Source organism: Phaseolus vulgaris, chromosome 7, assembly GCF_000499845.2.
Source record: "Phaseolus vulgaris cultivar G19833 chromosome 7, P. vulgaris v2.0, whole genome shotgun sequence".
Lineage (NCBI taxonomy): Eukaryota > Viridiplantae > Streptophyta > Magnoliopsida > Fabales > Fabaceae > Phaseolus > Phaseolus vulgaris.
The window spans coordinates 32008708-32035412 of NC_023753.2; the positions used below are offsets into that span (position 1 = coordinate 32008708).

General features: G+C 31.3%; 3 protein-coding genes across 3 annotated transcripts; all 3 read left to right on the top strand.

Moving 5' to 3' along the window:
• Window positions 1-2313: 2313 nt before the first annotated feature.
• LOC137830030 (respiratory burst oxidase homolog protein B-like) lies at window positions 2314-8630 on the top strand. The gene is made up of 12 exons (XM_068637113.1): window positions 2314-3351; window positions 3480-3639; window positions 4626-4674; window positions 4910-5023; window positions 5853-6281; window positions 6394-6780; window positions 6886-6981; window positions 7066-7181; window positions 7280-7382; window positions 7477-7550; window positions 7669-8183; window positions 8278-8630. The coding sequence occupies exons 1-12, from the start codon at window positions 2832-2834 to the stop codon at window positions 8385-8387; spliced, it is 2673 nt and encodes an 890-aa protein (XP_068493214.1). The 5' UTR covers window positions 2314-2831; the 3' UTR covers window positions 8388-8630.
• Window positions 8631-16915: 8285 nt separating this feature from the next.
• LOC137830038 (heavy metal-associated isoprenylated plant protein 35-like) lies at window positions 16916-18825 on the top strand. The gene is made up of 3 exons (XM_068637130.1): window positions 16916-17150; window positions 17247-17322; window positions 17418-18825. The coding sequence occupies exons 1-3, from the start codon at window positions 17076-17078 to the stop codon at window positions 18431-18433; spliced, it is 1167 nt and encodes a 388-aa protein (XP_068493231.1). The 5' UTR covers window positions 16916-17075; the 3' UTR covers window positions 18434-18825.
• Window positions 18826-24675: 5850 nt separating this feature from the next.
• Window positions 24676-25026, top strand: LOC137829400 (rapid alkalinization factor-like). The gene has a single exon (XM_068636203.1). It carries the CDS (start codon window positions 24676-24678, stop codon window positions 25024-25026), a length of 351 nt encoding a protein of 116 aa, XP_068492304.1.
• Window positions 25027-26705: the final 1679 nt, after the last annotated feature.

The following is a 26705-nucleotide window of genomic DNA, read 5'->3' on the forward strand; positions in this document are numbered from 1 at the left end:
AAATTAGCTAATTTGGGACTTATTCATAAAGAATCTTTTCATTGGTATAATAGGTTACTATACAGCCTGTTATTAGAATTTTTTTAGTTTACCTATGTATCGTTTTTGTTAACATGTGAGTTTTGGTCTAATCCCTCATATTTTTGTATTTTTTTTCTTTTTTAATAATATTTTTTTTTTCATGTGATGGCAAATGATTGTTGTTACTTGAGGTGTCAACATAATTGAAATGTCAAGTTGCATAGTGATATGTAATAGGAAAACTTTTATTTAATAATTATACTAATAATAATCACAATAAAAACAATAAATTTTGTCTTCAATAGTAAAAGACTGACCTAGCAAATTTTAATCCAATTAATGGCATTTTCTTTTTGTCGGCAATAAAAAATAAATAAATGTGAACCATTTTAGGGGTGGTCTAACCCTTATACAAACATAAAATACCTAAGACACTCCATCTCAACACTCACACCGCCAGACGCCTAGAATTACAAAGCAATCATAACTCAACCAAAAAAATCTGAGCTAAAAGATAATTCAAGAAACCATCGTCATACAGACCAAAGGTTCGAGACACCACTCGGAAAAGAAGAACAAACCAGAGAGAGACTTGGACGTAATCCAAGACCAAATTTTCACTTGAACCAAGACAACTACAACCACAATTAATGACATTAACTGCAATAACGCAACCAGTTTACAAATCATTAACCAGAATAAATTCAAGAATTATCATTAATCAAACAAAAAATAATACAAAACTTTTTTTTTTTTTATCAGCAAAGAATAAATAAAATTAAAGGGGATACTTCAGGGGTATCCCAACCCATATACATTAACCAGAAGTAGACTTCCTATATCAACCAATACAAAACTTACTTTTCTTATATTTTTGCGTTAGCTTTTTCTTTAGAAAATTTAATATGTTTGTAAGTTGATCATTACTCCAATTAATCATCATTATTAATAAGGCTGTTCATTTAATTATTGTTATTTATTTGTGACTTTGATGAATATTTGTTATGGTTTAATTGTCTGCTTATTTTAGAGTAGTATTAGTTTGGATATGTAATTAGAGTAGTATTAGTTTGGATATGTAATGAAAATTTTAATAACTTTCTTTATATTGTGGTAACTTAAATTTGATCAGTATTTTAAAAAGTCAATCTCTCAGTTTACGTTACGAAGAACAAAGTTGATATAAAATACATGTGGTGTGTTCAATACTTGTCTTTATATAAGACAACAAGTTACATGTAATTTTCGTCTTTTTTTGTAGTTGGCTCTTGTATAAAACCTTAAATTAGTGGAGTTTCTTTATCTTTACTTGAACCCAACAATGGTAATAATTATATTTATTAATAAGGTTATTCATCTGATTGTTGTTATTTTATTTGTCAGTTTGTGGAATATTCGTTAAATTAATTGTATGTTTAATTAAATATACATTTCAATCTAACTTTAATTTAAATTAAATATAACTCTAGTCAATTATATTCGGTATGTTTATCCTGAAAATCAATTCAATCAAAATTATAAAATAATTATTATTAGTAATATAATACAAATGTTAATTATTTAATCTGTATTAATTAAATTTATTATTTAAAATATTTAATTATGAAATAATACAATCTATTTTAAAGGAAATATATACTTTAGAAATCTAAAAAATGTTTTGAAATTAATAATTTTAATAAAAAAATAATTCCAGGTCTTTAACCTAACTCGATACAACATGATAATCTGGGTTGAACCGAATGTAATAAAAAAATGAAAAAGCTCTATCCAATTTAAGTGATTTTTTTTTATTTATTTCACACTTGAGTTTGTCTGAAATTCCATTCATTACACTTTGTTTGGTAAATAACTTATTATTGATGAAGAATGATTCAAGATTATTTATGAAAATAATGTATTTGCGGAAGTTATTTAAAAAGATACCAATTTATCCTCAATAGTAATATTCACGTGCATACTTGTTTTTTTTAATAATAATTGTTGCGTATCTCTGCATATCCGTGAGTGGTCGGAAATTTTCATTTTATAAATTAATTGATTTATAAAATTAAATTAAATTTAAAATTTACTTTTCAATATAAACATAAATACTATTTAATAGTCTTGTACTTATTGATTCTAACGAAAGTATAAATTATAATTTTTAATTTATTAATTTGATAATTATTATTTCTCTATAACATAAAATTGGTTACTAGTGATATTTGTTAAAACGTCAAAAAGAACTTACGGTCTTACACACGTGGAAGATGATATGATCTGAGTTTGAATGTAAGCACATAGTGTGCTAGATAGCGAAGCAGGAAGAGGCAAATATAATAGTGTCGCTTTCGCTCCTCTGGCCTACCGCAATATTTTGTTCCCAAAGCTTATCTTAGCACTCGAAAGTGGAATTTGTGTGTTGCTTAGTGAAAAATAAGAAGAAAATGCAGGTTCTCTTAGCCATTTCTAGAAGTAAGAAAAAGAGTGTAAATTGTTGTGCATATGGTTTGGTTTGAACACGAGAAGAAGGGTTTGAATCCCAACAACTATCCTCCGTGTCCGAAAACAAAACCAGCACAACAATATCCACTGCGCCCCTTGATTCACCTCCCCCATTATTTGACTTACATGTCAATCCCACCTCCCATTTTATATCATTTTTCCACCTTCCCTCTCTCTTTGCATTATATATAAACATACACACTCTCTCCTCACTCCAATTTCTCACCTTCCATTGCCCCAATTTCTTATTCAAATTTTACAAACATATACATACAATTTCCATTTTTACTTTCTTCATCGTATTATAGCTTGGGAGTGGAAATATGGAGATTCACGAAAACCAACACGAGTCATGGTCGGAGACGGAGAGCACGGGAAGCCGAGGCATGCAAGTGGGCTTCAGCGGGCCTCTCAGCGGGCCTTTCAGCGGGCCTTTACTTACCAGCCACAAGAGGAACGGCAGCAAGAACAAAAGCGCCAGGTTCAAGGACGACGAGGAGATGGTGGAGATAACGCTGGACGTCCGCGACGACGCCGTTTCGGTCCAGAACATCCGCGGCGGCGACTCCGAGACCGCCTTCCTCGCCAGCCGCCTCGAGATGCGGCCCTCCTCCTTCTCCGGCCGCCTCAGACAGGTCTCGCGCGAACTCAAACGCATGACCTCGAACAAGACCTTCGATAAAGTTGACCGTAGCAAATCCGGTGCTGCTCGTGCCCTACGCGGCCTTGAGTTTATGACCAAAAACGCTGCAGGTCCTGAAGGTTGGTCACTGGTCGAGAAGCGCTTCGATGAGTTCGCCATTGACGCAAAATTGCCAAAGACTCGGTTTAGTCAGTGCATAGGTATCATATCATATACACACATTTTAGTTTAAATACAATCATAAATTATTATCTATAGCAGTACTCACTAAACTCGTTTTTAGAAATTAGTTTTTTTCCTGGAACTTATGAGTTTTGATGACAACAAGGGATGACGGAATCGAAGGAGTTTGCCGGTGAGTTATTCGACGCATTAGCTCGTCGCCGGGGAATAACATCAGCTTCCGTAACCAAGAACCAGTTGCGTGAATTTTGGGAGCAAATTACAGATCAGAGTTTTGATTCACGACTTCAGACCTTTTTCGACATGTAAGACTCCATGATCATCATCTCTTGTACTATTATTTAATTATAATTTCATTTTCATTTGGAAGCTCATGTTGTTATACAGCTCATTGTTTTGCTCTTGTAGTGAAAAACTACTTATTTAGGATATGCATGCCAGAAGATATTATATAATTTGTTTAATCTAATAATTAGGCAGCAGAAAGAGACGGATTGTCTGCTTCCACAAATGGCCCAAATTATATATGCGCTCTGTGTATACAAATATTTCTTCGTTGAACTATACTTATGTCAAAGTAGGGCGTTCAGTTTTCAAATAATTATATAGAAAATCATTTCCGTTGATCATTTTTTTCTCTGTAAGACTTCCAAATATCATTATCGCGTTTCACGGAATCTGCATGTGAAATCATGTGTCGTAATTTAATATCGTGTGTTAATTACTTGATTAAAATGTATTAGGGTATGATAAGAAAATGTTATAACGAGGGTTGATGATTGCGATATATGAATGCTAATTCCATGCAACTGTTTCATGTTTAATTAAAACTATTTACATTTTTTTGTCAGCATCCTTAGATATCGAATTTTTAGTATTTATTTATAGTTGCTTTTTTTTTATCTTTCATTAGAAAATTTAAACATATTTTCTTATTTGAAGTGACAACACTTTTTTTTTGTTGGATTCAGTAATTAGTTTTGATGACTATATATGTAGTTAGTATCAATGACGTCCATGAATCCTTTTGTTTTACTTTTCTAACTGTTCGAATTATTTGACTCACTATTCAAGTTTCCCAAGTGGCAAATGACCGAACACAAATAAACAGTGTTACATGTGTATATAATTAGATAACCAAGGTTAGGTGACTATAATAAAAATATAAATGGAAAGCAGCTCTATCATAATAAAAATAAAATAATATTTTAAAGCCAAATGTAAGAAATATTGCATCATTGATTAAGGTGTACATGCACTTTTGGTTACTAATAAACCTAAATCATGTCAGGGTGGACAAAGATGCTGATGGACGAATCACTGAAGAAGAAGTAAAAGAGGTAAGAGTTTATTATCCAATAAAGAACTCCTAAAAAAATTTACTTTTATTTTTATCGGATAAATAGGGATACTCAAATCCTGAAGGAAAGACAATTATTACTGACTCAGCGACCATTGGACCAAATGACTAATGGCTCCAGATTAAAATTTTAATTTTCAATTGCTTTAGATTGTTTATTTTTTTAATTGGAGTTGTGGAGAGACGTGAACATAGTTGTATGATTCATTTTGCAGATTATCACCTTAAGTGCTTCAGCTAATAAGTTGTCAAAGTTACTCGAACGTGCAGAGGAATATGCTGCCCTTATCATGGAGGAGCTGGATCCGGACAACCTTGGATACATTGAGGTTTATATTTTACACCATTCATAAATTCAGAACAAAATAAGTTAATCAGCTAGAAAAATGGCCTCATAAATGGTTTGATGGTGGTGTTTATATGTTTATACTTTAAGGTTTATATTTTGTCATTGTTTTTATATTCCTACGTTCGGTTGGTACGCTGCATTATTGATTGGCCTTTGGTACTGGGTGCTTTTTGTCTTGGTCAATTCGGTTGCTTTTTCTTTTGCTGAAAAATTTCGTACCCAATCCATCGTCCCTGACAGGCTGATAGGCCTCGTTAAAACTGGACCTAGGCTGCACTTCTCTATTAAAAAATATTTGGGATATATGAATCAATTAACAAAACTTGAACCTACAATTATTCCCTAAATTTTGGTTCACGCCAATTATGTATGATATAACGATAAGAACTAATTTAATTATATGACCAAACCTAATTCAGTACTTTATCTTCTATCCTAATGAAATTTTAGATTTACTCTTGAAATTTATCATCTTCTATCAATTTTTTGAAACTTCTAGAGTCTTATTCACATAAGATTGATAATCAACATTATAATGGTTAGATAACTAATATTAAGCACTTACTATTCATATAATAACCCGACCTCGTCTTTTTGAGTCAGTAAATATGTATGCTGAATTCAGTTTAACTTATACTTTTATTTAATAATTTTCGACCGAACATATTTTTCATACATTAGAAGTAGTTACCCAAACATCAATATATAGTTTATTCTAAAAACTTGTGTCTACTGCTTGAGTTGATGTAAAGAGAAAGTCCAATTATTATGAAAAATGTTACCTGACGTAAAACTGTGGTCTCACGCAGTTATACAACTTGGAAATGCTGCTCCTGCAAGCGCCAGCACAATCAACCCACATAACCACGGATAGTAGGGTGCTGAGCCAAATGCTGAGTCAGAGACTAGTCCCTACAAAGGAGCACAACCCCATCAAACGTGGCTTTCGGGCGGTGGCATACTTCGTGCAGGACAATTGGAAACGCCTTTGGGTAATAGCCTTGTGGCTTGCTATTTGCGCTGGTCTTTTCACTTGGAAGTTCATCCAATACAAGCACCGCGCCGTGTTCCATGTCATGGGCTACTGTGTCACAACAGCTAAGGGGGGCGCAGAAACAACCAAGTTCAACATGGCCTTGATCTTGTTGCCCGTATGCAGAAACACCATCACTTGGCTCAGAAGCAGGACCAAACTAGGAGCAATAATTCCCTTTGATGACAACATCAACTTTCACAAGGTAAAAAAAACTAAGACCCACATACAGAAACAACTTATACTGTTTATTATTTTTTTGAGTAAACTGTACTACTGGTACTCTATTACTTACTTGAACATTTAAATATATATAGGTGGTAGCCTCTGGCATTGCAATTGGTGTTGGATTGCATGTGATTTCACATCTAACGTGCGATTTCCCAAGGTTGTTGCATGCCACGGACGCAGAATACGAGCCCATGAAACCATTTTTTGGGGATGAGAGGCCCAATAACTATTGGTGGTTTGTGAAAGGAACTGAGGGATGGACTGGGGTGGTGATGGTGGTGCTTATGGCTATAGCTTTCATTTTGGCACAACCATGGTTCCGAAGGAACAGGCTAAACCTCCCCAAGTCCCTCAAGAAGCTCACCGGTTTCAATGCCTTTTGGTACTCCCACCACCTTTTTGTCATCGTCTATGTGCTTTTCATCATTCATGGATACTTCCTATACCTTAGCAAAAAATGGTACAAGAAAACGGTACGTGCATGGTCTCTCTCAGACATGTACCTCTATTGATTCTCTGTTCCCTTTTTTCTTGCAAATCCTCTTTATTGATGATTTTTTCAATTGGTTACACGACAGACGTGGATGTATCTCGCCGTTCCCATGATACTATACGGATGCGAAAGGCTACTTCGTGCGTTTAGGTCTGGCAACAAATCTGTGAGAATTCTCAAGGTGCATATATTTTCAACAACTTCGCTCCATCTCTGCTTTGATATCAAATGTGTTGCTAAATGAAATTTTAACAAAATATTCCAGGTTGCTGTGTACCCAGGAAATGTTCTAGCACTGCATGTGTCTAAACCACAAGGATTTAAGTACTCTAGTGGCCAGTATATATATGTTAACTGTTCAGATGTTTCCCCATTTGAATGGTATGCACGTAATTTAAGTTCCCCTTTTTCATATATTACCAGGATGGTGATCATGAACAAAGTTAATTTAATTATGTGGCATTGATATCTATTTGTAGGCATCCCTTTTCTATTACATCAGCTCCGGGAGATGACTACGTGAGTGTTCACATTCGAACTTTGGGTGATTGGACATCACAACTGAAATCTGTTTTCGCCAAGGTAAATTTTGCATGACATTTTTATTTTCATTTTGCGAATTAATCTGCTGATGACATGAGCTTATCATCGAACATTCTCAATATGGTTTATGCAGGCATGTCAACCAGCAAATGATGGCCAAAGTGGTCTTCTACGAGCTGATATGCTACAGGGCAACAACAAACCAAGGTATGTTGTTTAGCTGTCTTTAAATGTGTGGTAAAAGAGATATGTGACCATGAAGAGTAGGCTGATACTAAAATTGACAAAATGACCAATTTCTGATTATTGTGGAAAAAAAAATCAGGATGCCAAGTGTATTAATTGATGGACCATATGGTGCTCCGGCACAAGACTACAAAAATTATGACGTGATCCTTCTTGTGGGGCTTGGAATTGGTGCCACCCCTTTGATTAGCATACTCAAAGACGTGCTAAACAATATCAAGCAACATCAAGACGAAGAAGAAGGAGTGGTGGAAAGTGGCGTTAAGGACAACAAGAGGAAACCTTTTGCCACCAAGCGAGCTTATTTCTACTGGGTTACCCGTGAGGAAGGTTCCTTTGAATGGTTTAAAGGGGTGATGAATGAAGTGGCAGAGAATGACAAGGAAGGAGTCATTGAGCTTCACAACTATTGCACAAGTGTCTACGAAGAAGGAGATGCTCGGTCAGCTTTGATCACTATGCTTCAGTCCCTCCACCATGCCAAAAATGGTGTGGATATTGTATCGGGAACAAGGGTGAAGACGCATTTTGCAAGACCAAACTGGCGCAATGTCTTTAAACATGCAGCACTCAAACACCCTAACCAAAGAGTTGGTAAGTGTGAGTGTGTGTATATTGATTTTGTTTTGAATTTGATTCCTGAATTTTACAGAGACATTACTCAGCTAATTTTGTATCTGCTTTTCAGGTGTTTTTTACTGTGGGGCGCATGGATTGGTTGGGGAACTGAAAAGGCTTTCTCTGGACTTTTCCAGGAAAACCACCACCAAGTTTGATTTTCACAAAGAAAATTTTTAGATTCTTTTTTCACTTATGTTGATATTTTTTTGGGTAAATGTATTTATATATAGTTGGATCATTTTTTGTTGTAGCGGTGGTATATAGCTAGCTGCATTTGATACATGGAATTTAGATGTATCTAGAAGTTGTATTTTCCTTTTAGGTAGTGTGTAGTCATGTTGTAGGCTTGCATACTATCAGTTCAAATGGTTATTGTAATTGTTTTATAATATATGCCAAACTTCTTAGTTTATTTAATAACAGTAATGCGTACTTGTTTTTTCAAATCCACAGACAGGAAAACATAAACATAGTAACTATCGTATCATCCCAAAGGAAGATATTTGGTTGTGTTTTTTTGTTTGGGCCTCTAATACGTCAGTCCACATATTTGGGCATTCTGTGCTTATATTACTCGGGTCCATCTGTATAAACATATACTTAATATAATAAAAATATATTTTTTCAACTTTTCTCTCCCTTCGTGTGAACATTAGTATCGTCTACCCAAGTGTGTACTGTAGCATCGTCTACCCAATGAACCAATCATGAAAAACTTTAACCGGCTCTGCTCCACTGCCACTACTTATTCTAAATATTTTCTTCTTCGTCTTTCTCTTCTTTCGTTTTTTTCCACTCTTTCTTGCTTCTCGTCTTGTTTTTCCTCCTTCTGTCATGGAGTTATTACAGAGCTCTACTAGTACTTATTTTCGGCATTCAGAGAACCCAATAACAGTTCTTGTTACGCCTCAACCTTGACGGTCCAGTTATTCCTCTTGGAATAGAACAATTAAACTATCTCTGTTTCCAAGAATAAATTCAAATTCGAAAAGAGAGAGAAAATACAGAACCTTCGTGTAATATTGAACTCTACAAAATTTGGGAGAGATGCAACATTATAGTTATCTCTTAAATAACACCGACTCTTGCTACACAGATAGCACATAGCACCGTCAACATTGATAATGCGAAGAATTATGGGATGATCTCATAGAAAGATTTTTTAAAAATAATCATTTTAGGGCTTTTGATTTTCTTAAAGAGATTAACTAGATCAAACAATGAGAAAGAACTATGACATAATATTATACGTATTTGAAGACTTTGATAGACTCGTTAAAACCTTTGCTAACGTGTGTGTGTGATGCAAAATGTACTTGCAATCTGCTCAAGATTATTGTTGATTACAGAGAATCAGAACGCGCCATGTGTTTCTTAAAAGGTTTAGGAGAAACCTACAGCACTGCAAAAACACAAATATGTTAATGGAACCTCTTCTAGGTATCAACCGTGCCTTTTTATGGATTCTCCAACGAGAGAGACAGTTAAATGAGATCATTGGTATTAAAATCAAAGTTTTGATAAGCAATGTTGGTTGGTCAACATGCACAAAGGATGAATTATAATCATACCGCTGACGAGTGTTACTCAAAGAATGGCTTTGCACCATGATAAGAACAACCATACTGCTAATGCTATAAAAAAAATGGAGATTATAATGAATAAAGTGAGGAATTCTCACAAGGAAAATTGGTTAATGATAAGTCATAAAAACCTTAAGTTCAGAAGAGTTACAACAACTTGTTTACAGAATTCAGTCTGCTAAGATGAAAGATAAGGGTCTAAACAATATAAACAATATTAGTGGAGAAAGCTTAAGACAACGATTAGATAAAGGTAATAATGGTAAGAACGTTTGGATTCTTGATATTGAAGCTACAAATCATGTAACTTGCTCTCTATCTCTTTTCATAAGTTATCACAAAATAAAACCAATTATTATATTGCTTAGTTATAAACATGGTACTAAAGGATACATAGTTATTGACACAGAAATTTTCATCAAAAAAAGGTTATTTTCTATGAATCCAATTTTTGTCAAATAATTGATAAATCTTCTCAAAATGATGTAAATTATAATGAAAAGTTTGTCAAGAACATATATGAGGATGTACATGGTGTGATTCATCATCCTATATAAGTTATTAACAACGAAAATGATAGTTGAACAAAAACTAAAAACTTGAGAAGATCCACTAGAACTCGTAAGGCTCTAGCTTTTCTTTGAAGACTATCATCATCATGTAATATTGTCTCCTCATGAAAAGAACCTTAAGAAACCCAACATTGTATGTTATCCTCTTGACTTTGTTTTATCATATAAAAGTTTTTTAGGAAAACAACTTAATTATGCTCTTTCTATTTCATCACAAAACTAACCACACTCTTATGAGGAAGCCAAACAACATCCAAAATGGATGTGTGTGTCATGGAAATTGATATCAAAGCTCTTGAAACAAACAACACTTTAGAGATTGTTGACCTACATGATAACAAAATACTCATTGATTGTAAGTGGGTATACAAAATTAAAAGCAAAGCAGATGGATAAATCGAGAGATAAAAAACAAGAATCGTTGCAAAAGGGTACACACAACGTGAAGGAAAGATTATACGAATATGTACTTTCCTATAGTCAGGCTTACCACCATTTGAACCATATTAGTTATAGTTGCTATTAAAGATTGACATTTGGAACAACTAGACGTTGATTATGCGTTTCTACATGAAGAACTGAAAGAAGAAGTTTACTTGACCTACCTCTAGTAATTACTCCATAAAGGTGCAATCAAGTATCTCATCTAACCAAGTCTATATATGATTTAATACAATCAAGTCAACAGTTATATATATGAGAAAGTTGTGATTTGTCCAATCTCTTCCATCCAATTTTGAAGCTACCAAAATCTTGCTTTGATGGATAAGGGTTACTTGTTTAGTTAGAATGACACTTTGCTGGAAAGTGCTTTTTTGCTTTTAGTAGTTTTTAGGATGTGAAACTACATTGTTCCGTAGGTTTTTTGTGAGCCTTTTATGTGCTCCCTAGTGCTCAAGAACCAAAGGTCCTCTTTGTAAGGGGTCCTTGACTGATGTATACGGAGTGGGACACCCTTGAAGTGTCTCATCTTAATTATATTAATTCTTTGCTGATATATATATATATATATATATATATATATGAGAAACTTACTTCTTTTTATACACTATTAATTTCATTCAATCTAAACCTAAGAGGTATCTCTTTCTTAAAGAAACCAAAACATTTTTTTATCATTTTTCTAATATACATTGATGATATTTTGTTAGCTGGAGATTGTATGAAAAATATTAAAGATGTTTCAAATAATGCTTTTAAAATAAAATATCTTGGATGCTTAAAGTTCTTTCTTGGATTATAAATTGCAATAACTCATGAAAATTTTACATATTTGTCAAAGAAAATATACTCTTGATATTCCAGCTGATACAAAAATGTTAAATGCAATGCCTGCTATTACACTTATGATAATAAAAATTGACAACTTATTTTATGAAAACTTAGATACTCATAATTCTCTGCGTGGATAATATTATAACCTATATAAAATTCTCTGTATAGTTCCTTAACCAATTCGTTCAAGTCCTTGCTAAACATCATCATCAAGCGATGTGACGTGTTCTCAGGTATATTAAAGTTGAATTTGCACAAGGTATTTTTTTTACCCAAAGAGTTATGTTTTGCGTATCAAAGCCTTCAATGATTTGGATTAGGTTTCTTGCGCTATCACACGATGATCCACAACCAGATTTTGAATTTATCTCAAATATTCTCTTTTATCTTTGAAAACAAAGAAACAAAGCATAATTTCCAAGTCCTTTTCTTAAGTAGAATGTTGGGCTTTAGCCTCCACCTAATGAGATAGAATGACTTGTCTGTTTGTTTGAAGATTTACGTATCATACCGTGCAACAGAATAAACTTATTTTGTGACAGTCAATCAATCTCATTGCTTATAACAACAATTTTCTTGAATGCATTAAACATATTAACATTGATTTTCATGTGGTCAGGGAAAAACTTCAACAAGAATTATTTCATCTTCTACCCATAAGCTTTATTGATCAACCAACTTATGTATTTACAAAGCCACCAAATGGTGAAGTGTTTTTAAACTTGTTTTCAAATTTAGAGTTTTAAATATACATACTCCAGTTTGAAGAAAGATTTTTAACTTTTTTTTTATATTTGGATCTTTAATAGAGGACCCACTTTATTTTCAGTTTTTCTCACTTTTCGTGTGAATATTAGCATCATCTACTCAAATATGTGAAAAATTGCAGCATCGTCTACTCAAGTATCACTACAAAAAAAATCAGTATTATCTACGGATTTTTACCCACGGATCTGAGTCCGTAGGTAAATTCAGCATTACCTACGGATATTACCTACGAACAACATTACCTACGGACATTACCTACAGATTCTGAATCCGTAGGTAAATTCAGCATTACCTACGAACTATTACCCACGAATTTTCAATCCGTAGGTAAATTCAACATTACCTACCAACTATTACCTACGGATCTTATTACCTACCAACTTTTACCTACGGATCTCTATTACCTACCAACTATTACTCACAAATCTCTATTACCTACGAACTATCACCCACTTATCTCTATTACCTACCAACTATTATCATAATAATTATATACATAATATTAAAAACATTAATATAATATGAAAAATTATAAAAACATAATTCATATTCATAAATAATAATAACCATAACTAATTTATACCTATTATTAATATTAATATAATAATTTAAATAATATAAATAGTATTATATTAATAATATTAATATTAATAATATTTTATAATATTTAATAATATTAATAATATTTAATAATATTAATAATATTTAATAATATTAATAATATTTAATAATATTAATAATATTTAATAATATTAATAATATTTAATAATATTAATAATATTACTAATATTTAATAATATTAATAATATTAATTATATTTAATAATATTACTAATATTTAATAATATTAAATAATATTAATAATATTTAATAATATTTAATAATATTTAATAATATTAATAATATTAATAATATTTAATAATATTAATAATATTAATAATATTAATAATATTAATAATATTAATAATATTAATAATATTTAATAATATTAATAATTATTAATAATATTAATAATTATTAATAATATTAATAATAATTAATAATATTAATAATAATTAATAATATTAGTAATAATTAATAATATTAATAATATTAGTAATATTCAATATAATAATATTAATAATATTAGTAATATTTAATAATATTAATAATATTAGTAATATTTAATAATATTAATAATATTAGTAATATTTAATAATATTAATAATATTAGTAATATTTAATAATATTAATAATATTTAATAGTATTAATAATATTAATAATATTAAACAATATTAATAATATTAATAATAATGATGATATTTAATATATGAAGAATTTTATTAATTTTTATTTTATTAATTATATTAATATTGATAATCATACTTATAAATATAATAATAATCACAACATGACAACAAGACTGGTGTAATGGTTAAAGCTTCTATGGACATATTTCAAGGGACTTGGCTTCGAGTCCCACCTGCTGCAGTTTAATCCGTAGATAAATTGGATTTTTCTTGTAGTGTATGTGAACCAGTCATTAAAAACTCCAAATACTTTGATATGAGAATGAGATAACAAAATACAGAAGTTTGATTTTTTTTAAGACATTCTAATCTTCTCCTTACTTTGTAACCAATGCACTTTTACTGTCATACATTAACGTAAGTATGTTGATTTTTGTACTACTTTAAACATGCTTCTCTTGAAACCTGAGAAGTAACTTGTAAAATATTTGAATAAAAGTTATTTTGTTATTTGTTTCATATGATAAATAAGTATAGAAAAATAAAATGGGTCCTATTTACACTTCATTTTACATATTTTAACTACTTTTATGTGCCTAAACGAGCTGAAAATAATGTTTTCTGTCTAAAAAAATAAAATAAATAAAGTAATTAAATATTTTCCATTTTAATAATTTATTTCATTTTTTAGTCCTTCTATTTCCCTATGAACAGATGCATAACTTACTACTCATGTTTCTGTTCCTTCTTTTTAATAATTGCCACGATAATAACTTTGCTTCTTTACAGATATACGATGTCAGAATCCATTAATTTGCATTTGTCTTGTTTAGTGTTGTCACTGTCACTAGTTCTTAGAGTTTTATAAATTTGGATAATCAATTCTAAGAACTTAACAAGACTTGTTGGCTAAGTTATAGTTTGGTTTGTTTTAAATTAGTTTGCTTTCTAATAAAAAGAGATTTTATCAGAACAAACAAATCAGCCTTTTAATTGAGTACTCCTTTATAATTAGCAAAATGTTTTTAATAAAATGTAGCTAACATTAAAGTCATTATTTGACAGCTACTAGTATTAATTAATAGCATCTTATTGAAGGCAAATAAACAATCACATCCCCTCTAAAAAGCCAATGAATACCAAATTATATTAACCTTTAAAAAATTATTTTGATCACCACAAATTCTTAGGCATACTTAGAATTTGAGTTTTGTTTCGTCATCATTTTATCTTTGAAAGATGTTTTGATGAATTGAAAAAATTGTATAAATTAATTTTAACTTCAACTTCTAAACTACTAATTAAGGATAAGAAATTTTGGAGTGAAAAGTGTAAACTGATAATTTAATTTTGGGCACTGATAACTTAACATACAAGGCTTCCAAGATTGCTTTACAATTATTTTCCATGAGTTTACAGCAAAATCCTATCTGTATATCCAATAGCAATTTGGAAACTTTCAGGTAAATAAAAGTGGTGTCAAAAAGTAAAAAAATAAATAAAGAGAGAAAAAAACGTTTGTTTATTCCATTGACATGTACAAGCAACAATGGCTATCCTATACCATTCTTTTTATCACAACCAAATACGTTTACCTGAAATTTCTTATTAAGAATATTTTGGATACAAAGAAATTCTAACAAGATTCCATCACTCACATGTTCAATTTATGTCTATATAACACTTAATTTGTTAGGTTTTTCTGAGAAAAGATGTTAAAAAATTTGACACTAATGAGTAGTAAACATTTTAACCATTAATTTACTATTTAAGATATGATATTTAACACAACTGTTATAGATACTCATAATATTTTTAGAGTTAAATTACCAGAATAAATAAATAAAATATTTCTTAAATAAATAGTGTTATGTAATACCTAAAAGAAAAGAAAACAACTCCCGCGGATCTCCAAATTTTAAGTTCTTAAAAAAAATTAACTGATTTATCATAATGATAATTTTAATTAGTAATAAAGAGTTTAAATTAAATAACACCATGAGCAATAATAGATAATTAATTTGTTTCGAAAAGAAATTGTTCCTCTTTCCTCCATTAACTGATTCTCTCGATCACTCTTATTTCTGGAAATATGGTGTGAAGTGTTGTACTTGCATAAATTCTTTTAAGTTTAAGTCATTATTTATCTTAATTACTTATCAGAAAAACTAAAAAATTAAACTAAATGCTCTATTTATTCATACTATTTGTTAATGAGTCTATTGAGTTTGACACTTTATTTTAAATTGATTACTTATTCTTTATTAATTGATTTTTTATTTTATAATTATGTCCAGAACACTTAATTAACTTTATTTGTTTGTTGTCTATCGGTGTTTCTTATTAAAATTGACATACGTAAGATTTTCATTAACACATAAAATTTCCATTAACATATTCTTTTTTTTCTTTTCTTTCTTTTGACTTCTCTATCTTTTGGCATGCCTAGTTCAGAAATGAAAGGTGTGTTCTAAAAATTAAAATAAACTTAATTTAAGCCCAGTTGATTAATAATTACACGAATAATACAGAATCCAATTTATTATTCTAATCGATAAAGATTGAACTTACATAAACCTAGACTTTCACGGGTGCATTTAATATACACCTTTAAAAAATGGGGGAAAAAAGGATTAACTATGTATTTCTTGTCTAACTAAATTATTTGTATTTTTTTTTTTCATTTTTTCTGCTGGATCAATTAAGTCTTTCAGTTTTTCAAAAATAAATAAATTTAGTCTTTTAATTGATTTTCTTCTACTTTAAATTCTTACACCACATGAAATTACAATTAAAAGAATAAATAAAATATGAGGTGGAAATTAAGTTTAGAATAATGGAACAAGACGTCCTAATTTAATTACATTTTCATTAACTATTAATTAAAATTTCAACTTTGTAATAGTGATGAAAATTTTAATTTGAAACTTAAAAGTACCAGAAAATTAAAGTATGATATTGAAAATAAATACATTAAACCTTGATGATTATGTTGTTAATGAACCCTATCATTATTACAACCTATGAGAATATATTCTCGAAATCCATAAAAAGTAAAACCTCTGAAACACCTGCTTCATCAAAAGGCATGAGGCACAGATTGGCAAAAGAAGAAAAAGCAAAAACCGAATCAAGTATATGTGTCCACTACAAAATTTAATTTTCATAAAACAAAATTCAGCGACTCCTGTTCAATTACGTCTAAATTGAAACCACCATGTTTTCACATCCTTTTTTCCCATGCAGGTTCTTCTTTTCATGAAACCCTTCACTTTTTCCTTCTCCCTCTTTTATATTATTATATACAAATTATTCTCTTATGCTTCAAACTCTCTCTTTCTCTGCTTTTTAACCCTTCTTCTCTCTCTCTCACTACTCTTCTGTCTCTTCTCTTTTCGCTGGAACCCCAAAACCTCTTCTTCTGTCTTTGAAGCTCCAATGGCAGCAACAGAATCTAAAGCGGAACCTAAAGAAGCAGGAGAAGGCGTAGAAAGAGAACCTTTGGCATGCAAGGTAAAGCATCGTTCCATCTTTTACATTTGCTATTTCGCTTAACAACGCCCAGTACTCTCCAACAGGTTCTGAACTTGTTACGCTTCTGTCTCCCAGACCGTGGCGTTGAGAGTCTCCATCCACTGTCAAGGCTGCAAAAAGAAAGTCAAGAAAATTCTGGAAGCCATTTACGGTAACGTAACCACCTTCAAAACCAAACCCTGATTTCAATTTCCCTCCTTTCCTTTAACTCTTTTGCACCACACTCGTTACTCTTCCATGGCGCAGGTGTTTACAAGATAGACATTGATCAGAAGCAACATAAAGTGGTGGTAACGGGGAACGTTGACGGCGAGACGTTGATTTGGAAACTCACCAAGGCGGGGAAGCATGCAGAGTTGTGGCCTGAAAAGGCAGATTTGGGAAAGAAAAAGCAAGGAAAAACAGAGAGCCAAGAGAAGCACCAAAGCGACGCAGAAAGCAGCGAAGGGATTAAGGAAAACGATAAAGAAGATGTTAAGGTTGTCGCGCAAGAGCCATCCAAAAACGTTGAAGGTACTAACAATAATAATAGCAACAAAAGTAACGCCGTTAGAAACATGGATGGATGCGCCGCCGGTAAAGCTGCTGTTCAGTTTCAAGAGCCAAAGCCGGAGGTGAGGCAGACCGTGGTATTACAACCGGCCGTACCGGTAACCGAAAAAAAAGTCAGCATCGCTGTTCAAGTTCCTAACGACAATGAAGCAACCGGAAATGAGAATAAAACCGGTGGAGCCGGCGGCGGTGGTGCTAGTGGAGTGAAAAAGAAGAAAAAGAAGGCGACGGCGACCGGGAAAGGAAGTAATAACAACAACGTTAACGAGGTTGGTAGTGATGCAAAGGCCAACGATGGTTCCAGTAACCAGTCAAATAGTCAAGGTCTCGTTCATGATCCAGCTGTTCCAGTTCCAAGTTCAGTTCCTTTCGCGATCCCAGCCAATGACAGTTGGGCACGTCAACACCACATTTACCGTCAGTACCCACCGCATTACTATGCACCTCCTCCTGTTCCTGCACCTGCACCTGCTCATGTTGTTCACAGTATGAGCTACCATACGGCGCATCCTAGCAGCAGCTACGGTGCAGCGTATTATGCACCTGCCCAACCGTATTCGTACGCCCACGTGGTGCGCCCAGGCTACGAAGTGGAGCCTCCAGCCTACACGTACGAAGCGGAACCGTATGCATCGTATGGTCCATCGCAGCCGTCGGATTCGTTCGAGCTCTTCAGCGATGAAAATCCGAATGCGTGCTCACTGATGTGAGAGTGAGTGGCATTGCACGCAATCATTTCATTAAAGTAATTTTGTAATGGGTGTAGATATAGAAGAATATTTGACAGGCCTCCTTTTAATTTATTAATATATTTTAGGAAAAAACTATTTGTTTGTTTTTATTGAAGGGATGAAAAGTAAGGGAGAATAATGGGTGAATGTGGCTCTGTGGTTGTTCTTGGTACCCCACAAGCTCCACTGCGCAATATCCATCACTTTACTATTATGCTATGCTTCTTGTAGACTTATAGGTGCGCTAAAGTGGGCCAAATGGAACAACTTCTCAAAAAGATGAGATGCGTTCAAATGGTTTTTAAAAAGTTCATTAAATGTATTCCAAATAAATATATTGTTTTATATACATGTGAATTTGTTTGGTCGTATACTTTTGCACTCAGTTTAGGCAAATGAAGTATGACCAGGAAAGTGTTAATAGTAATTAAACTATACAGAAATTATGTAATATGAATGATAATTGCTTACATTAAAATTACGTAATACGAATACTCATTGCATACACAAATTTTAAAATTACGTACTATTGCGACACTGCCTTTTTTTAGGTCTAACACTAGAAGATTCATCCCATAATATAAATAGGTGCAATAATATCATGACATAGTATAAATAAACGCAATAATAAAAACAAATATATTATTATTACAACATTAATTATACTTATACTTATTCAATTTAACACAAAAATATTTTCTACTATATCTTTTATTTTTTATTAAAAAATATAAATAATTATAGATATTATATATTAAAAATTAATTATTTAACCTAAAAAAAATATCATAATTTATTATTTAAATATTTTTTAATAAAAATAAATAAATTTCTAAACTTATATTTTACATCTTTAAAATAATTTTCAAATTTCCATATCTGTCACAAATTTCAATAAATAAATCTCATAAATCTATTTTATCATTCTTCAATCAAAACAATATCATAGATACTTACATATTTTTTTAATCTTCACAAATTTTCTATTTTCCCTTTCATAGATCTTTTCCCAAACATAGCATAAATAAGTTGACAACCCTTAAATTTTCGAAAACGAAACTCGAACACAAAATGAGGGAAAAGGGAAAAAAAATAGTACATGATCGAAGGAAATAGAAAAAAAAAGTACACGAAGAAAATGAATTAATTGTTCGGGTAAGAGATCTCTCTCATTCCCTTATACAACAAGTGTATGATCAGGAAAGTGAAGTCAAAAGGTTGTCCCGAATATGAGAATAGATTATCACCGAAAAGCAAAACAAGAATAATCATTATTCAATTAATCAATTTTATACGTTTATATTTCAATTTGAGATATGGACCACTATTATACATACACACACATCCTCAAAGATTTTACATATTCTGTGTTGCCATGGGAAGAACATGTTTATAAGGAATATTTTAATCAGAAAACAATAAAGTCACTGAAACCATTAATGTCTTCCACAAAAATAAATCTCTGGAAAGCTTTTTCTGGTTTTTGATTCTGTTGCCAACTTGAGCCTTATTGGACATTTTTGGTTGAAGGGAATTTTTCACCAAATATTTATTCTTATTCTCTCATGAGAGGCAATGCAGGAATTCAGATTTATATTGTTGACGAGAAACAATTTAGACTTTACTTTACTATACCAGATAATTTACGAACAGCATTTCTTCTTTTTTGAGTTTTAACATCAAGTGTTACAGAAATCAATTACATTACAATACTTGCTAAACTTGTTTTGTTACAAAAATCATTGCTTACTTGACTAAAAACTCTGCAGCATTTCAATTACTAATTTTTTACACGCAAAAACAAGTTAATAACAGTCACGTCGGGTCCTTTTAAGAGGATTCTGAAGTGAATACTCTGGGAAACCTTGTGGAATAATCGAATAATAGTGACGAGGAAGTTTAGTAACACTTGATCATCTGCATATTCTTTCTTGTCTTATCATTTTTCTATTCAGGAATCTGATTCCTTTTATTAAAGATTCAATCTACCTTCATATATAAGCCTCACAAGAGTTGTAAACTATGAACTTCCAGACACGCTATTTTTAAATAGTGTCGACACATCAATAAAAAAAAAAATTATAATAATTATAAAAATAAATATATAGAAGTCAGAAAAGTGTTTGAAAAATCTAAATAAGAAAAGTGTTTTAGAAATCCAACTCAAAAAATGGGTTATAGAAAACAAAATTCATAATTTCTTTTATTTAAGGATATTTTTGTCATTTCACTCCATTGAAAATGTCGATAGAGTAATTGCCCTTAATCCTTGGACTGATTTCAGCTTGAGGAGGCCCAGTTTTTAATGTGGACGTCACTGTACTGTTCTTATTTATTGGGATTTTTTTTAAAACATTGCCCGAAAATTTTATTTGTACCATCTGAAAAAACAAATGCATATGTTATGAAAGGTTAATAAGACTACACTGGTAATCATAATTTATTTGTACAGCAAGATTTTTATTAGAAGGTCATATTGATATAATAATGTTTAGCTAGTTGATAATATAATGTATCAAAATAATTTGAACTACGTAGCTACAATATGGTTTGTGTATCCACCAACTTATACAAAGTTTTAAGTATAGAACATCGTTAATCTGTGTTTTTCATTTATATTAGAGGTGATTATGATTTGGATTGGATTTAATGAAACTTGTTTTGAGTACACATATCAAAATAGTTTATAGGTGTTGAATCATTGGGTATAAAAGTAATATTCTAGTTTTCTTGAAAACAATATTCTTTTCAGTATGGAAAGATAACATTGTTACACCAACATTTTTCACCTCTTTATTAGTGAGATGACCATCATGTTGGATTATGTGTTTGTATTATTGCATATATCAAGAGTGGGACAATTTTGTTCATATGTGGCGTTGTATTGAGTGCCTTACAAAATATAAAAAATAAATAAAAACATTAAAAAAAGATATATTTTTGGAACACAAATTTTGAAAGGGTAAAATTGAAATTTCAATTTATACGAGAGTGCAACTTCAAATGATGTGGATGTAAAATATAGTGGCATTCTTTCTAATGCATTCTAATTTAGGTGGTAAAATAGGCTAGGTAGTAAATAGGTAACTCACCAAAAAATAGAATAGGACGGGTTAACTTGTCATGGCAAAACAGGTTAAAAATGTTGACCCGCCTAACTAAAGAATAAGTCAGTAGGTTAATCTATCAACTTTGTTTTTAATTTTTTGTTTAATTTTGTTATATTTATATATTATTTTTTAAAAGTCTATTTAACTATATAAATATTTCTTAAGTTTTTAATTAATTAATTGATATCTCTAATTAAATAAATTAAAATAATTATTAATTTTTGTGTGTTAAATTACTCCATTATTAATATTATAATTAATAATTGAAATTTAATTTGTAAGTGTTAATCATTTAAGTTATAATATTATTACATATTTGTATTTTCTAAATAATGTAATACAAAAGTTTAATCTTTTAAATTTTTTTATTTTTTATTTTTAATTTAAAAAAAAAAACGTTTGAGATACACCAATTTAGTGGACTAGACGAAAAAAGACGTCATATAATACATACTGAATAGTCAAAAACATTAACCCAAACACTAACCTAATTTATCAAATTATGACGGATTAGGAGGCTAACTAGCATGTGAAGATTCATTCTATCATCCCTAATTCTAATATAACTTTATAATAGTTATATTGTATTTCTTTTGGACTTAACCGTGAATGCATTTTAACAAATTAAATCAAAAGTTAAATTAAAAAGGAGAAGTTTAGTTTGTAACATTTTATCAAAGGTTCAAATTTTACTTTATAGGTCAGGAGGTTGTTTTCATTATTTCTAAGGTTATGCAAAAACTTGTTCATCTATAAGAACTAGTTTTACAAATAAAATATATATTTGTTTTATAAAACTAAAATTGAAGAGAAATTTAATATATGATTAGCTTATTATTGGAGTAAAAAGTGGATCTTAAATACAACATTAAATCTGTAATATGTAACATTTATTAAAGATACTTTTAAGGAATGTTTGGATAAAGAAACTAAAATAGACAAATATTTTAAATATATAAATTTGTCCATCTTTATTTTTAGAAAATACATATAAACAATAAATTAAAACTACAATATATTATGTAATAAATGAGTTAGATTGAGTTGAATAAAGAAAAATACTTTTTTAACGTAAAAACATATCCTTGACACTATATTATAATAATGTAATAATATTTAAAATTAAAAAATAAATTAAAATTGATTAAAATATTATTTTATTTGTTTGTAAAGTGAATATTTTTTACTATTCACGCTGTTATAACACCACTCTTGAATTAAATTCCCAGTATCCAATCTAATAAATAATAAATTTGATAAGACAATTCGATTTCCCATAAATACTCCAAATATTTAGGTTAAATTGAATGAATTTTACTTGGTGATATCTATAAACACCCAAATTTATAACTCATGTTTGGAATTGATAGGTGCACACTTTCAAATTTAAAGTACATATTTCCATTAAAACATTTTCATCACGAAACGCGAGAATGAGTTTTTCAACTACAAAATAATAAGGTATTTTTATCTTAGAGTGTATGTCATATCTATAGTTGGGAAACAATTAATTCTACACATGCTCCTTAACCAATTTTTATGTAACAAGCTTAAAGTTATTTTTTTATGTTTGTTAACATTAACTATTTAGGGGGAATGGAAAAAAAAAAGAAATGGACTTCAAATATAATTCAACTTTATAAAATTGACTTATAATGTTATGAAATGTTTTTATCTCTAATTGATAACACACCTTCTCGTGTCAAGACCTGTCAACTTGTGTGTGATTATATATTTATGAGTGGTCTAATATCGTTTAGATAACAAGTAACCTGATAAGTCCAACAAACTTTCGTTATAATAGACTCTAAATGCATTTGATATCATATTAAGTGGTGAATTTTAAGTCTAACTTAACCTTATAGAACTGATTTATAAAATGAGGTTTACACTCATTTATATACTATGAAATATTTTTATCTTTTGTCGTTAACACTTAATTTAAAATTAGGAAATATACTTTAATTTTAATTTAATTTTATAAAACTAATTAATAAAGTAAAGTTTGTACTATTTTTTTTTTTAAATCGATGTAATAACACTAAGTTAGGAAATATGAGTATATATGTTAAAGACCTAATCTGAGTCCAAATGATTTTCTCTGACTTGACTTTTTTTTTCTATCATCCACTTTAAAACTTACCCTTGTAGAATTCATCAAGCATACTGGTAGCTAATCTCTTTTCCTAATTTTCTTTTCTTTTATTTAAGTCTTTGTTATATGCGAAACATAGTGGTTTCTCACGCTTCCTTGTGAGAAAATTAAAGTAATCAAAGTAGTTCTTAGACGTGTAGGGAAGTCACGCATATAATATACCAAGACAATTTTGTCACACTTGGAAATTTGTATTGAGGAGTAGGTGAATGAAAATGTTGGAGTAATATAATAGCCTCTACCCATTTCAGTTTCTTCTTTTTCATAACTACTGCTGGAATACAAATAGTCAACTTAGCACAATATAATAATAACCTTTCTCAAATTTATTAAAAACAACAAAATAAATATACATGCAAATATAAATATTCACACTCTCTCCTTTCAAAAGAAAAATACAAATAATACACACTTCTTCATGCTCCACACGTCTCGTCTTGCCCTCCCTCTCGGCCCCTTCTCTATTCTCTCTTTGGTCCACCAAATTTTAGAGAGGCCTTCCATTAAAGAGGAAGAAGTTGTCAAATTCGGCAATTTAAATTTATTTATTAAATAAAAAACAGTTACTTATGACTTAAGTGTTTTCATTTCTCTTTTTAGTTAATTATAAGTACTTTCTTTCTATTGAGTGGAAACTCTAATGGTAAAAAAATGGAAAATCAAAATTTTAATTGAATTTAAAATGATGAAACGAGAGATTTGTTTAGCGGGGTTAAAAGAAAAGCGTTATGAAGGTGGTTGTCGCTGTCGGAAATGGCAAAAGCGTAAATAAAGAGAGCAGAGTGTCTTTTCTTGAAAAGCAGAGAGAGGGTTTAAAGTTTGAAACTTTCAACTAGCTGTGTGCATTTCATCGCGTGAGCTGAATTCATTTCATTTGGGGGAAAAAGGGGAAAGAAAGAAAGACGCAGCATTCCTGAATTGAGCAAGGAAAGGGAAAAAAGAGAAGCCTCTGATCAATGGCGAAGTCGTGTTCCTTAGCTGTGGTGATGATCTGCGCCGCCACCGTACTGGTGGCAATGAGTCGGTGCCCGACAGCCGTGGGCGGCGGGGACCACCACCTGGGAATGGGATGGGGTTCCACGTGCAGGGGGTCCATCGCGGAGTGCCTGGGAGGGGAGGAGTATGAGTTGGACTCGGAGATCAACCGGCGCATCTTAGCCACCAACAAGTACATCAGCTACGGTGCGCTGCAGAGGAACACTGTTCCCTGCTCTCGCCGCGGCGCCTCCTACTACAATTGCCAACCAGGAGCTCAGGCCAACCCTTACAGCCGCGGCTGCAGCGCCATTACGAGGTGCAGGAGCTGAATTTTTCTTTTCTTTTTCTCCAATATGTTCTGTTGTTATATAAATTTATTTGTTATTCGTCAACATTTGTGCTCGTCCATTTTCGGATTGCTATTGTCAGAATACACTGCCTCCTCTTAAATCTCAATACTAGTATTGTTATTATTTGGATTTGAACGTTTGTGTAAAATAAAAATAAAAAAGAGAAAAAAACTGTCACTGTTTTTGTTTTTTTTGCCCACTCTGTGCTACTCAGAGTCTGAATCTGAGTGGGTGAAAAAATACAGAGGCCGTGCCCGTGTATTGGTGATTGTATCAGCGATTCATTAATGCTCTCGTTTTCCATTTTTCAAATCACAGTCCCTCCTACGATGCTAGTATAAATTTTCAATCTTTTTCTGTGGGTAGCTTTATTAAATCAACCAACAGATTTTGGGTTTTCCACTTTTTCTCTGTCTAAACCAAGTGTGAAATTGGGATTGGGAGATTCCAAGATTAGTTGATTTTCGCTTTTTGTTAATGCTTTGCTTTTGCATGCTAAAATAAAGCGTTGAGTCTGAACTTTGAATATTACGAGGATACGTGAATTCGTTGAAAGTGTTACTATTCGAAAATCGAAGGAAGCAGTGAAAAGCTGAAGTGGGTAAACGAACCGACACGCCAAATATGAAACATCATGGAATGGGTATGTGGGTAAAAAATGTACGACTGAATATTCTTTCAACACCATGGAATTTATTATATATGTTTTAAGGTATTGTGAAGTTTTTTAGGCCTCTCTGTGTTGATTGAGAATTCAGATTACACTATCTTACTTGTCGGCAACTTAATTCTTTGTATCATCACAAGACAAAAGCATGGTGTTACAGTTTTCTTTTCCAGGAAAGTTCTGGACCTTGTAATTAGAATAATTCGGGTGTGTTTGGTTATTCAATAAAAAAAACTCATCACACACATTTCACAACAAGAGAAGGGCAAAGGAAAGTGTAAGGTAGAGTTGAGTTAGCTTACTGGCACTTCCTTAATTGTGTGGTAGATTAATAATGAATGAAAAAGGTATAAGTTGGCGGTGAGGAAGAGTTATTTTTCTGGCTTTTGACATGGTAATTAAAGTCGTTAAATCCCCGCCTTTTCTATACTTAGGTGTTGGTTAAGGGTTCCATCACATTTCAAGTTCTAAATGCAGAGCAAATTTGAAAAGGTAAAAAAGTGGGCAGAAGCAAAGGTTTATGTGGGCATTAAGACCCCCACAAATTATTAAGGTATCTTTTTCAAAAAATGGCAATCAGGCTTCGATTTGCTTTCTGTTTTGTTGCTTTTGGAAAATTATTGAAGAGCTGAGATTCTATCGGTAATGGAAATGGGGGACCAGACTAAAGCTCTGAAATTGTTAATGAGGCAGCGTAATGATTCATAATTTTTATTACTTTGCCTCACCAAATCATTGGCCTTCGGTCATCGCCGTTTCATATAATATTATTGACGCATTTTGGAATTGGGTCTGTAACTCACTTTCTGGGATTCGTATGTTTGATATGTTAGGTAGAGGCTTAGTTGTATTGTAGTGGAGAACACTTTGGTTTTAGTTTTATAGATGGCGAAAGGAGAGTGATAATGGGTCTTCAAGGAATAAAATCTAAGTTGCTTAGCCTAAGAAGCGCCTACTATTGGTACTTAAATTCTGAATATAAATCCTTTGT